Genomic DNA, 11,983 nt, shown 5'->3' on the forward strand with positions numbered 1-11,983 from the left:
AGGACCCCAAGGGTGCAAGGTGATTCTCAAAGAGAGTCAGATCATCTGAAGCAAGAGTCACCTCACTATAAAGGCTAAGGGAGGGCTCAGGCTGGTCAAGAGAGGGGAGTTAATGGGAATATGGGGGTTACTTGCTCGAGTAGAGTACATATTGGGATTATCCTTTAGAGGTGTCTTTCTATGAGAAACCAGGTTAGGGAAGGTTTCTGCATCTTTATTCTTCAGCTCTGGAAACTTACCCACCCATGGCCACTTCACAGTTCTCCTAGGCTAGCACTAGGGCCCGGGCGGGAGGGCGGTGCCATGCGTGCCTCACCCACTCCACTCTCAGACACCCAAGGGAGCTTTTGCTGAACACAGGCCGCTTCTGTTCCAGCTCTCCACCAGAGCCTGCACGAGATATGTCACTAACCGCCTTCCTGGCTGGCCTCTTGTGGGCGCCAGCCTACAGACGGGACTTTGCGGGGCGCGAAGCTGCTTGTCTGCGGAGCTGGGAGCTCTGGCAGCACACCAGCCCATACTCAGCAATCCCTAGAAACTGTCAGGTCCCCTCTAGCCCCACGAATGTTGCGCTTAACCACTTCCTTCGTAAGGTTATTATTCCTACGCTGTTCCTGATCTCAGCCACCACCCTCCCGACCTGACCTTTCCTCCTCCAGGAGGTGAGCAGAGACCTCTAATCTCCATGCTCGCTCGCCCACGCTTCTCTTAACTCTCAGTCTGCGCGCCGGGTCATTTCTGCCTTTGTCTGCAGGCCAGCATCGGTGACGCGGGCCGGGCGCAGAGGGGCTTTCAGCGCAGGCCAAGAGCAGTCCTCTCCCTCCGCCCCAACCTTGGATTCCACGCTCTGGCCCCCCGGCGTGAGGGGCTTGACCCTCCGACACCCGCGCGGGGTGCTTGCGGCCTGTATTTGGGCCGAGATTCCACTTCCCAAAATTGTTAGGCATCTCTGCCCACAGAGTGACCGCTCTCCTCTGCGAGCGAGCGCGCGCCGCTTGGATAGCTTTCGTTATGTCTGAGAGTCGCCACTTGAACCTAGGTGCGCGTTGGGAGCGAGGAGTACAGCATAGGGGACAGGAAAGTCGCTCCCGCCCTCCTGGTTTTAAGAAAAATGGGAGTCCGTATCTGCAATCAAACACCCTGAGTTTCCAGGAGTGCTACTGCAATCCGAAACCAAGCGCCGAGGTTGTACTGTATTTGTAACAACAGCGTCAGTTTTATTAAGTTCATCCCTATCGGGGAGCCTTCTTTCTACTCTCTCAGCCTCTGAGCTCGGCAACTCACTCGGGAAATATGGAGGACAGTACTCTAAGCGGATGATTCGGGTACACCCTCGTGGTCTCGAAGAGAGTAGAAGAAAACGGATATCACAGAGCAAGCCCTCACTTTATGTATGGGGAGAAACAAATGTCCAACGATGGTTTCCTCTCACCACGCACCCACCGAAAACAGTTTATGGCGGGCGGCGGCTTTGGCGAAGTGGAGCAGCGCGACCCGCTGGCGCACAAGGTCGCCCAGCACTGGGCAAGAGTAACTGGGCTGGCATCTCGGCGCCTCATAGACTCTGGACCCCAAAGTGGAGACTTGAAAATGCCAACTCCCCATTCGTTCCAGGAAGCAAGCCAAGAGATTGGGGATGAGGAGTGGGTGAGAAGAAGCTGGGCCTTAAGCCCTTGATGGGGTTTTCACACAATTTTGGAGCTTGCAGAAATAGCTTGTGGCAATATATGTGTTTGTAAAATTTAGGATTCCTCTAACCTCTGGGCAAGATTTCCCCTTTGGCCCAGATTTCCCTACTTCCCTCCTCCTTTAGATGGCACCCACTTTAAAGGGGAGCTTTTTCCTTTTTTCTTGTTTGGATCTGCTTCGGGTGGCCTAATTACCTCCTCTAATTATTCCTCTCCCTTTCCCCTCCTCGCTCCACCCCCCCCCCCCCCACTTACTGGTCAGTAACCCAAGTCCAAGGCTTCTATGGAATTCCCCTTCTTCCTCAAGCCAGACTGGCAGTGCAGGCTGCAGACTCCAGTGCCCGCAGATGGTACAGACAAACCAGCTGCAGCCATGAATTTGGGTCTGGGTGGCAGAAAGGAACTCAGCACTTAGGGCTAATTTAATGTTAGGGTAATCAGAGGCAACGATTCAAAAAAAAATTAGAAAATACTTCTAGGGAGAGGAACTAATGGATTTCAAAGTACAGGTGGAGAAATTAACCTGATAAAGCTTTGCAGGAAACAAAACAGCCAAGTTCGTCCTCCACCCATTCCATATTCAGAAGAACCTAAGTAATTGTTGGTGTGTGCCATCAAGTCCATTCCAACTCATAGTGACCCTATAGGACAGAGTAAAATTCCCTTATAGGATGTCTTAGGCTGTAATTTTTATGGGAATACATTACTAGGTCTTTTCTCCTGCAGAGCTGATGGTGGGTTCAAACCACTGACATTGAGTTAGCAACCAAGAGATTAACCATTGCACCACTAGGACTCCTTCCCTAAGTAATGGGAACTGTTCATTTGCTGGCTGGTAATGATTAGGGCTCCCTGAGTTGCAGGAAATTCCCAAAAAAAAAAAAAAAATCATATATATGTGTCAATAGGGTGTCCCACAAACCATCACAGCCTCATTGTCCTAGGGGCAGGCAGATTGTGGAGTTTTATTTTTTGAGACCCAGAGAAGCGACCTGACCTGTGGATGTTGTGCCTAGCAGATTATCTGGTGAGGGCCGCTCCAGGGGGAAGAAGGTTGGAAGGGAGGCAGGACAAGAAATGTGAGTCACCCCAAATGAGAAGTATCTTCCCTACTCTGCCTGAAAGGCACAGAGGATGGGGACACCTCCCCAACCCTAGGCTCCAAAATGCTTCCCACACTCTGCCACCTGCTTGCCTCTACTGTTTTCCCTGCCTGCTCTCAACTCAGCCACCATTAGCCTCCTGGTGACCCAATCCAGTACCTTCCCCACAGATGCTCTCCCACTCCCCTTCCTCCACATGTTACTTTCCCTAGGAGCAGCACCTTGGAACTGCTACTTCTAGTCCTACCCCAGGTACCTACCTGAAGCCTGGAGAAGGGTGGGGAAAAGCCCCAGAAGAGAGGAGAGGACACCTAGAGAGAGGAGAGGAGTGGGAGGAGAGCTGAGCCTAGCTGGATGTAACCTTCATACCTCATAGGTGTCCTGGCCAGTCAGGCTGAGAGGTGGAGGAGCTCCTTACCCAGATCTCAACCAATTCCCTTCCTGCCTGGCAGCTCCCGGCTCTCTGCTCTAGGCTGGGAGCTGGAGTCAAGGAGGGCCTCAATTGCTCCCTTGGTGTAGCCTGGCACTTGGCACCTACTGTGTTCCAGACATGCCAAGTACCAGGCTCCAACAAGTCCCAGACCAGCCCATGGTTTGGGGCTTCATAACATTCATCTACCTCTTCTGCCCTTTCCACTGGGTGTACATTTCTTGTGTGAGCAATAAAAACTCCCTCATCCTCAGAGATGCTCTTTTGGGTGGTTCTTGAAGTTTACTAATTTACATAAAGATGCATTTTAAATAATGGACAGGTGCACCAGGGGTAAGGACAGGTGTTTCATGGAGTGCCTGCTGGCAGTGGTGAAGACAAAAGAGCAAAGACAGAAAGCAAAAGGGAGAAGAGGGAAAAGAAGAGGAAATAGAAGTTCTTGCTGGACATTCTGAAAGCACCAGGAAAATAAGTTTAGAAAGGGGTAAAGAGAAGAGGGGAGAAGCAAATTGGGGTTACCCACTGTCCATGTCCCCACTCTACACCATGATTTGAGTCTTAATTCTCCTTTCATACTGGTCCTGTTCTTCTGCAAAACTATTTTAAAGAATTTTACAACAACAACAACAACAGAAATGAAATGAACATCCTGGTAGCCCCCCTAAATCAGTGTAAAGACTTTGGGGAGAGGATCAGATGGTTGGGAGGGGTGGCCACTGCCCTCAGGTGCATTTGGCTAAAGGGCCAGCCTCTCGTTTCAATAAAGAAGATTCTGTTATAACCCACTACAAAAAAAACAAAACCATTATTTCTCCTTTCCCCAAAGGGAGACCCAAACCATAGTCCCATAGTCTTCCGGATCTATATATATGTTTCATGAAGATCTGGATACCTGGGTGGAATTGTACCATATGCACACACCTTTCTACACACACACACACACACACACTTACTGTAAGTGTCTACAGGAGTGTCCCGTTTGCCAGTTCTGCGTTTAAGAAAGGACGCTGCCCAGGTTACAAATGTAAGTGACAATTGCCCTCTCCAACAGCAAATAAGGCAGGCTACAAAAGTCCCTTTGTATCTAGGCAGCTCATTTAATATTATTTATGCATTTTTGTGCAATGAATTGTGGGATTTTTCCCCACGGTAAACAATATGGAAATGTTAAAAATAGCAATCTTATAGCACAGACATACACACAGCAGAGTGACTTGGAGGATCTGTGACTGGGGTTTCTCAAACCCAGGAACCCCAAGAGAGAGAGGAGAGCGGAGAGGATGCGATCCGCGGTCTCATAGTAGTCCAGGGCTTGCTCTGCCGGCAAACCTCATTGCTCTGCACCGGAGCGCCAGGAGAACGCGGCTGCTTTAAGGGGGGGAGGGAGGAGGCCTCGGCGGGGAGGGGCGCGGGCCAGCTCCTGTCAGTGAGCGGCAGCCAGCGGGTCACGTGGGCGCGCCGTGCCTTGGCCATTGGGCCGAGGCACGTGTCCAGGAGACCTGCCCGCGACGTCACTCGAGGGGGCTCTATTAAAAATAAGAACAAAAATCCAGAGTCGAAAGTGTTTCAGGCTCAGCTAAGTGGCCTCCAAATTCCCCCAGCCCGCGTGCGCAGCAAGGCAGCGGCGGACACGGACCGGCTGGACCAAGGGCGGTGGCCAGCCTGCGCCCGCCCTCCTGCTCCTCACCCATGAGCCTGGGACCTCGGGGCTCCGCCGGGGCGCGGCGCGGCGGCGGGGCAGCTTCCCCATGCCGGTTGGGTGCTCCCGCCCGCCAGGGGGAACAAGGCAGTGCATAGGGGCGCCCAAGCACCGAGCGCAGCCCTCGGCCCGCGCTCCTCCATGTGCATGCTGGCGGCGGCAGCGACTCCCGCGCTGACGGACCCCGCCCCGCACCTCGAGGCCGCGGGGTAAGCGGGAGGCTCCGGGAGGGCGGCACCGGCAGGCACGCAGCCCAGGCGCGTGCGAGAGCGCAGCGGCGGGGACCGAGACGCCTGGATGTGCACAAGTCCAGCCCCGAGTGGCAGCCGCGGCAGCGCCGGAGCGGGAGGCGGTGCCTGGCAGAGCCGAGAGAGGAGCCCAAGCGGACCCGGCGCTAGGGTTAGCAGTGCTGGCGTCGCCTGCCCCGGGGCTACTATTGTTACTGTCGAGCTTCCGGGGCGCTAAGAAGAAGGACCGGACTCAAAAGCCCCTGGCTTCTTGGGGCACAGGGCAAATATTGGTATCTATCTAACTGAGCTCTTGGATTCGAACGTGGCTACGCTCCGAGCCGCGTGGACCACTTTGGAGACAACAGCCCTGGCCGCGGCGGCTTCGCTCAGCCTCGGCGGAGTCCGCGGGGCGCTAGAGCGGGCCAACCGCAGGGGACTCCGGGGGTGCTGCGGGAGGGCCGAGGGTTGATTTTGAGGGCTCCTCAACAGGAACAATTTGGGATTTGTTGTGAACAGCATGGAGGAGAATGACCCAAACCCCGGTGAAGCGGTGGCTGCGGTGGCTGCGGTGGAGGGGCAGCGGCAGCCGGAATCCAGCACGAGTGGCAGTTCTGGCAGTGGCGGTGGCGGCAGCAGCAGCCCCAGCGACTCAGACACCGGCCGCCGGCGGGCTCTAATCTTGCCCGTGGTCCTACAGGCGCCGGGCAACCACCAGCACCCTCACCGCATCACCAACTTCTTCATCGACAACATCTTGCGGCCCGAGTTCGGCCGGAGGAAGGACACCGGGACTTGCTGTCCGGGCGGCGGTGGAGGCCGAGGAGGCGGAGGAGAGGAAGGAGGAGGAGGTGGCGGCGCCGAGGGAGGCGGTGTTGCCGGCGGCGCCGAGCAGCTCCTGCGGTCTGGGGGCCGGGAGTCCCGGCACAACCCCACTACTGCGCCCGGGGCAGGCGGACCGCTGCCTGGAGGCGGGAGCGACTCTCTTGGGGATGGCGAAGGCGGATCCAAGGCGCTCTCGCTGCACGGCGGGGCCAAGAAAGGCGGCGATCCCGGGGGCCCGGTTGACGGAGCACTCAAGCCCCGCGGTTTGGGTGGCGGCGACCTGTCGGTGAGCTCAGACTCGGACAGCTCGCAAGCCAGTGCCAACCTGGGCACTCAACCCATGCTCTGGCCAGCTTGGGTCTACTGCACGCGCTACTCCGACAGGCCTTCTTCAGGTAAGCCCGGCAGGGACCTCGAGCCCCCCTGCGCGCCGCTGGAAGGCCAGCCTGGCTCCCGTGGTAACGCTGATGCAGAAACGCTCTCATAAGCCAGCTGGAAACTTGAAAGAAGGAGACAACCCACCACTACAAACACACACACACACACACACACACACACACAAAGACGTACACACCGCACACACGGCGACAGCGACATTGTGTGTGACTGACTCTGGCCCAGGCAGCAGCGAGGGGGAGGGAGCAGAATTCTCAAGGGAGTTAAAAAAAAAAAAAAAAGACTTACTTAGAACAACAGAAAGGACCTTCCTCTCAGTCTCTCCCTCTCTCTCTCTCTCTCTCTCTCGCTCGCTCTCTCTCTCTTTCTCTCTCTCTCTCTCTCACACACACACACACACACACACACACATTGTGGCCTGTCCTCTTTTCCCATCCCTGTAACCCTGACCTCTTTGGGAGTTATTTGCTGGGAAAGGGGGTGACTGAAAAAGAGACCCAGAAACAAGAACTCTGAACTCTACCTTTTCCCAACTCAAGCCAGATCCAGGACCTACTCCCTCACCCCACCCCCAAAAGCAAACGCTTCCTACAAGCCGATTATACCAATATGTACCAAGCTTTGTGCTTTTTGCCACCGTCCTTTAGGCCTAGGCTGAGGAGCAGACGTGGATGGACAGGGTGCCCCCCTCCCGTTGGGAAGAAAGTGGTGAAAAAGAGAAGTCTCCCTTTTCTTTGCCCTTTTTCATTTGCCTGAGCCCTCCCTGTTGGAGCTCAGGACCCTTCCTGCAGTCAGCTCCAAGGAGTGCAGATGACTATCTGGGCCCTGGAGCTTCGGAAACCCCTCAAATAGAAAGGATCTTCTCGCAGAGCAGTTTCTTCTGGGCTGCCCCGGTGTGTTTGCGCGCGTGAGACCGGGATGTGTGCAGGGGGCTCTGGGTCTGTTTTTCATCTGACTGGGATTTTCAAAACCTAAACCCATGTCCTTGTAGAAATTAGACACGTTAAATGCAGATCTGGGGCTGGGAACCGCCATTAGGAACGGTCTCCATCTGTGGAAAAGGTTCCACCCGGTCCGGCGCTGGCAGCGCAGACCCTATCCTCCCCCTATCCCTCAGAAAACTCAACTATTTTGCAGGTTTCATTTACCCAGATTACAACACAACCTACTTCTGGGCTGCCTCCCCCCAAAAAAAATAGATACATGTGTATTTCACATGAAATCATACATTTTCCAGCTAGATCTGAAAATTGTTCCATTGTTCTCGCCTCCCTCCCTTTGTTAATATTTAATTAACATAGAGCCTCACAACGCCCGGGCCGGGTGAGAAACATCCGCCAACGCTTTGTGCGGAGCGGGGAGTTAGAGCTGCCGCCAGGCTCGGGCAGAACCCGCAGAAACCGAGCTGCGGAATCCAGATCGGGAATCGCAGGTCTTTGTGGATATATATATATATATATATATATATATATATATATACACATACATACATACATATATTTAATCCCCATATATAAATATGTATATATTTAATCCCCATAATATAATGCTGGTATTTCCTGGCGTTTAAAAAAGAAGGGAAGGGGAAAGTTTTCTTGTGATGGTTTGGTCTGAGGCTTGTGTTTGCGTTTTGAAATAAATCAAGAAAGAAAGGAAACTAAAAATTGTGATTCTAGGGAGATTTTCCTTCCGCAAAACAGTAAGTCTCTTTTTGACGACTGCTGTGTGTGCATGAGCAAAAATCCACAACCAGTGAAGTTAGCGGTACAGGGAGTGGGCTGCTCTGCGACAGAGAAGAGAGGCAGAGAGCCAGCCTCGGCAGCAGAGATGCTTCGTTTTCAGAAGCAGGGAAAAGCTGACCCAGGGTATCATCAGACCACCTCTTCCTGCCCTCTGAGCCACCGTGGGAGAAAGCCGCTGGGCCCTACCGGGCCCTAATCCCCATCGGCTACATCTAGTGAGGCAGGTGGAGCGGAACCCGCTTTGTGCAGCGTAGGTGTAGGCATAGGCATAGGCAAGAGTGACACTTTGCCTGCTTGTGCGAGGAAGTGTGCGAGTGTGGGTGTGCTTTAGAAACGGAAAAGCCTAGAGTTTGACACCCAGCTGCCTTTAGAGTTTTTCTCCCTCTCTCCAGCAGCTTTCCTTTCGGAGTTTGCATCCTGAAGGAAAGTGCTGGGTTAGTGGTGGTAGAGGGAGTTCTCCGGTGCAGATTGGGCCTCATCTATCCCGCCAGGCCGGATGGGGAGTGCAGTTTAGGCTACTTCCTTGAGAACTCCCTCCCCCTTCTCCCCCTCCCACCCCCCAGGTGCTCTGAGCAAGGTGGGGGTGGGGTGGGAGGGGCGCCGTGAGGCCCCAGAGCGCAAGAGTCTTGGAACCCGCCTTTCTTCAACTATCTTCAGCCCCTCGCTGCAGGCGCCACGGAGGAAGCTGAGGCAGGGTTCTTTTCTCACCAAAAGTTTATTCATAAGCCTCCTTGACTCACAAACCCAGGCTTAATGTCAAAACTACTTTTCTCAAAGTCCCTGTCCTGCCTCTTCCTTCGCAGATACCCTGATGTTTCCTTTTGGGGCAGGTCCAGGGTTTAGCCTCTGGACACCAACAAAAAAGAAATGCTCCTGACACTGCCCTGTCACTGCAGCCCTGACTCAAGCTTTTCCTGCTGGACTGTCCTAAACTCAAAAAACCCAAACTCACTGCCATCCAGTCGTTTCAGACTCATAGCGACCCCCATTGGATTTCTGAAGCTATATATTTTTTTTAGAAAAGTAGACACCTGGTCTTCCTTCCACGGAATGGCTTGTGGGTTTGAACTGCTGACCTTGTGGTTAGCAGTCAAGTGCCTTATCTACCACCCCACCGCTGGACTGTCCTGTTGTTGTTGTTGTTGCTATGTGCTGTCAAGTCGGACTGACCCCTAGCGACCCCTCCTTGGGTTCCGCAGAGGCAGTATCACTACGGAAGTAGATTGCCCCATCTTCCTTCCCAGGAGTGGCTGGGGGGTTTGAGCCGCCAGCCTTCTGGTTGGCAGTCAAGTGCCTTAGGCACTATGCTACTAGTTCTCCCCTGGACTGTCCTAGGAGCCTTAAAACCACCCTGCCAGAAACCAGCTGCAGGCCCGTGTGGGGATGCATGCAGGTGAAGAGGCAGTGCTGGGGTACAGAAGTGGGACTCATCCCTCTAACTGTCACATGTTCCTGCCAACAGCCTCCAGTGGGGCAGCTCCAGGTCTGGGAGATGGGCCTGCAGCCTCTGTACCCAAGCAGGAACCAGGTCACCTCTCTGGTTCCTGAGGGGTTGAGGAGGCTTCTAAAGCATGAAAGGGGGCTGACTAGTGGTTCTGAGCCCCTTTCAGGCCCAGGAAAGTATGTATGTGCCTCTCCTTAAAGGAAACAATGAACTTGGGCAGACTGGACCATTGGTGAGATGCAGAAATGGGGCTGGGGTGGGGTGGGACACTCTATTTCTCTTGTGCTCAGAACCCACCTGCCACCTGGTACCCACAGCCCTGTCACACTGCACAGTTCATACAGGGGGTTCCCAATGCAACTCTTGATGCCTCCTCCTGCTTCTCTGGCCACCCCAACACCTCCCCCTCACCTTTCTCCCTGCACCTACCCCCATTTCCTTTTTTCTGTAAAGAGCCTCAGAAAGGGCTAGAAAAAAAACATGCCAGGAAACTTTGTGTTTGTTTTACTTTTCTCTGGGAGTTTTACTTTTATGTACAGACCCCTCTATTTGTGATTGACCTTCCCACTAAGCCTGCCCAAGCCCTCTGCCATGAGCCCCATTATCCTTACTCACACCCTACACCCAGACTTTTCTTGTCTTATCTTTTCACTCTTTAGGGGTGGGTAGTGGAGCTCCTGGGTGAGCCTAAGCTCAGTCCAAAATCCACCCTAACTTACAATTAGTTCAGCTGAGTGGCCTTGGTGGAATCACTTCCTCTCTGAAGGCCTCTCTGCCCCACCTATAGAAGCTGGGGTTTGGAACCTGCCTCCCAGGTGGTGTCTGTTGGGGTTACTTGTGGGTAAGGAGGTAAGCTGTGGAATTCCTAGGTGACATGTATTCTCTCTGTGATTCATGCCTACCCAGGTCCCCGGTCTCGCAAACCAAAGAAGAAGAACCCGAACAAAGAGGACAAGCGGCCACGCACAGCCTTCACTGCAGAGCAGCTGCAGAGGCTCAAGGCTGAGTTCCAGACCAACAGGTATCTGACCGAGCAGCGGCGGCAGAGCCTGGCGCAGGAGCTTAGCCTCAATGAGTCACAAATCAAGATTTGGTTCCAGAACAAGCGTGCCAAGATCAAGAAGGCCACAGGAAACAAGAACACGCTGGCTGTGCACCTCATGGCACAAGGCTTGTACAACCACTCCACCACAGCCAAGGAGGGCAAGTCGGACAGCGAATAGGGGATGGCGGGTGGGCACCGGAATCTAGTTTTCAGTCCATGTTAAACAATGCAATAATTTAAAAACATTAAGGGCCAGTGTATAAAGATTATACCAGCAAAATAGTGAAAATATTGTGTATTAGCTATGATTCTGCAATATTCTATGTATATATAATTTACAGGTGGTGTAAAATCCAAAATATCTGACTATAAAATATTTTTTGAGTTCTTTGTGTTATGAGATTGTGCTAATTTTATGATTTTTTTTTTTTTTTGTAAGGGGAGCTGTTTAGGGTTTCATCGTTTTTAACCCCCTAAGCTCCATTAAGGGACATCAAACACTTTTTTTATTATTATTCAAAATAAGAAAAAATTAAAACAACTTGCTGAAGTCCAAAGATTTTTATTGCTGCATTTCACACGACTGTGAACCGAATAAATAGCTCCTATTTGGTCTATGAGTTCTGCCACTTTGTGTTGGCTTTGGAGTGAGGACAAGCAGGAGGTGCCCAGGCTTCGGCCCGCCGTAGCCACTGAGCCTGTGACCCTAAGTCTTGTTGGCCTCTGTTACCCGTGGCCAGGGGGACTTGGCAGGAGGGGGACTGTCGGGTTCTCTTCTTTGGAAGAGTTCTGGAGCTTGTCTCTGGAAGCTGGCAGCACTGGGGCAGGGTCTAGGGCTTGCTGTGGGGAGTGGGGGCCTAAATCCCAGTGGGTTTCCTCACCCCCCCATGGCTGCTGGAGACCCAGGAGGGTGGGCATGACTCTGCTCCGTTCCCTGCCAGTGACATCCCCTCACTACGATGGGCTCGAGCCTTTGTGCTAGCCCCTGGCAGTGTCTGGGCCGCCCCCCATCTCCCCCAATCCCTCCTGCCTGAGCAGCCCCTTCACACCACACCAGCCTGGGCTCCAACCCTCCCAGTCCCTGGGCACCATTGCCTCTGTGTGCTGTGGTGCTCCAACCCCACGCTGAGCCCCTTCGAGCTGTGCGGTGGGCGACTGTTTGCTTGCTCAGGCCTGGGCCAGAGGGATTTCCTGCTGCATATCAGCCACCCCAGGCGCCAGCCCACAGCCCTAGAAAGGGGACCCAGGTTTGTTGCCTCTGGGTGGCAGCCACTGCCAGAGAGGTAGCTGGCGTTTTCTTCCTTTTTTTTTTTTTTTTGCTATAGAGAACATTCTTCCGAGGTAAATATATGTGTGTGTGTATTTATACATATATATACATAGG

At 53.4% G+C, this 11,983-nt stretch overlaps 1 protein-coding gene across 1 annotated transcript; it reads left to right on the forward strand.

Annotated features, from left to right (window-relative positions):
* The first annotated feature begins 5,667 nt into the window (after nucleotides 1-5,667).
* EN2 (engrailed homeobox 2) lies at nucleotides 5,668-10,777 on the forward strand. The gene is made up of 2 exons (XM_007956321.1): nucleotides 5,668-6,367; nucleotides 10,461-10,777. The coding sequence occupies exons 1-2, from the start codon at nucleotides 5,668-5,670 to the stop codon at nucleotides 10,775-10,777; spliced, it is 1,017 nt and encodes a 338-aa protein (XP_007954512.1).
* Nucleotides 10,778-11,983: the final 1,206 nt, after the last annotated feature.

Source organism: Orycteropus afer, unplaced genomic scaffold, assembly GCF_000298275.1.
Source record: "Orycteropus afer afer isolate SDZICR_OR568_19922 unplaced genomic scaffold, OryAfe1.0 scaffold00606, whole genome shotgun sequence".
NCBI classification, from domain to species: Eukaryota; Metazoa; Chordata; class Mammalia; order Tubulidentata; family Orycteropodidae; genus Orycteropus; species Orycteropus afer.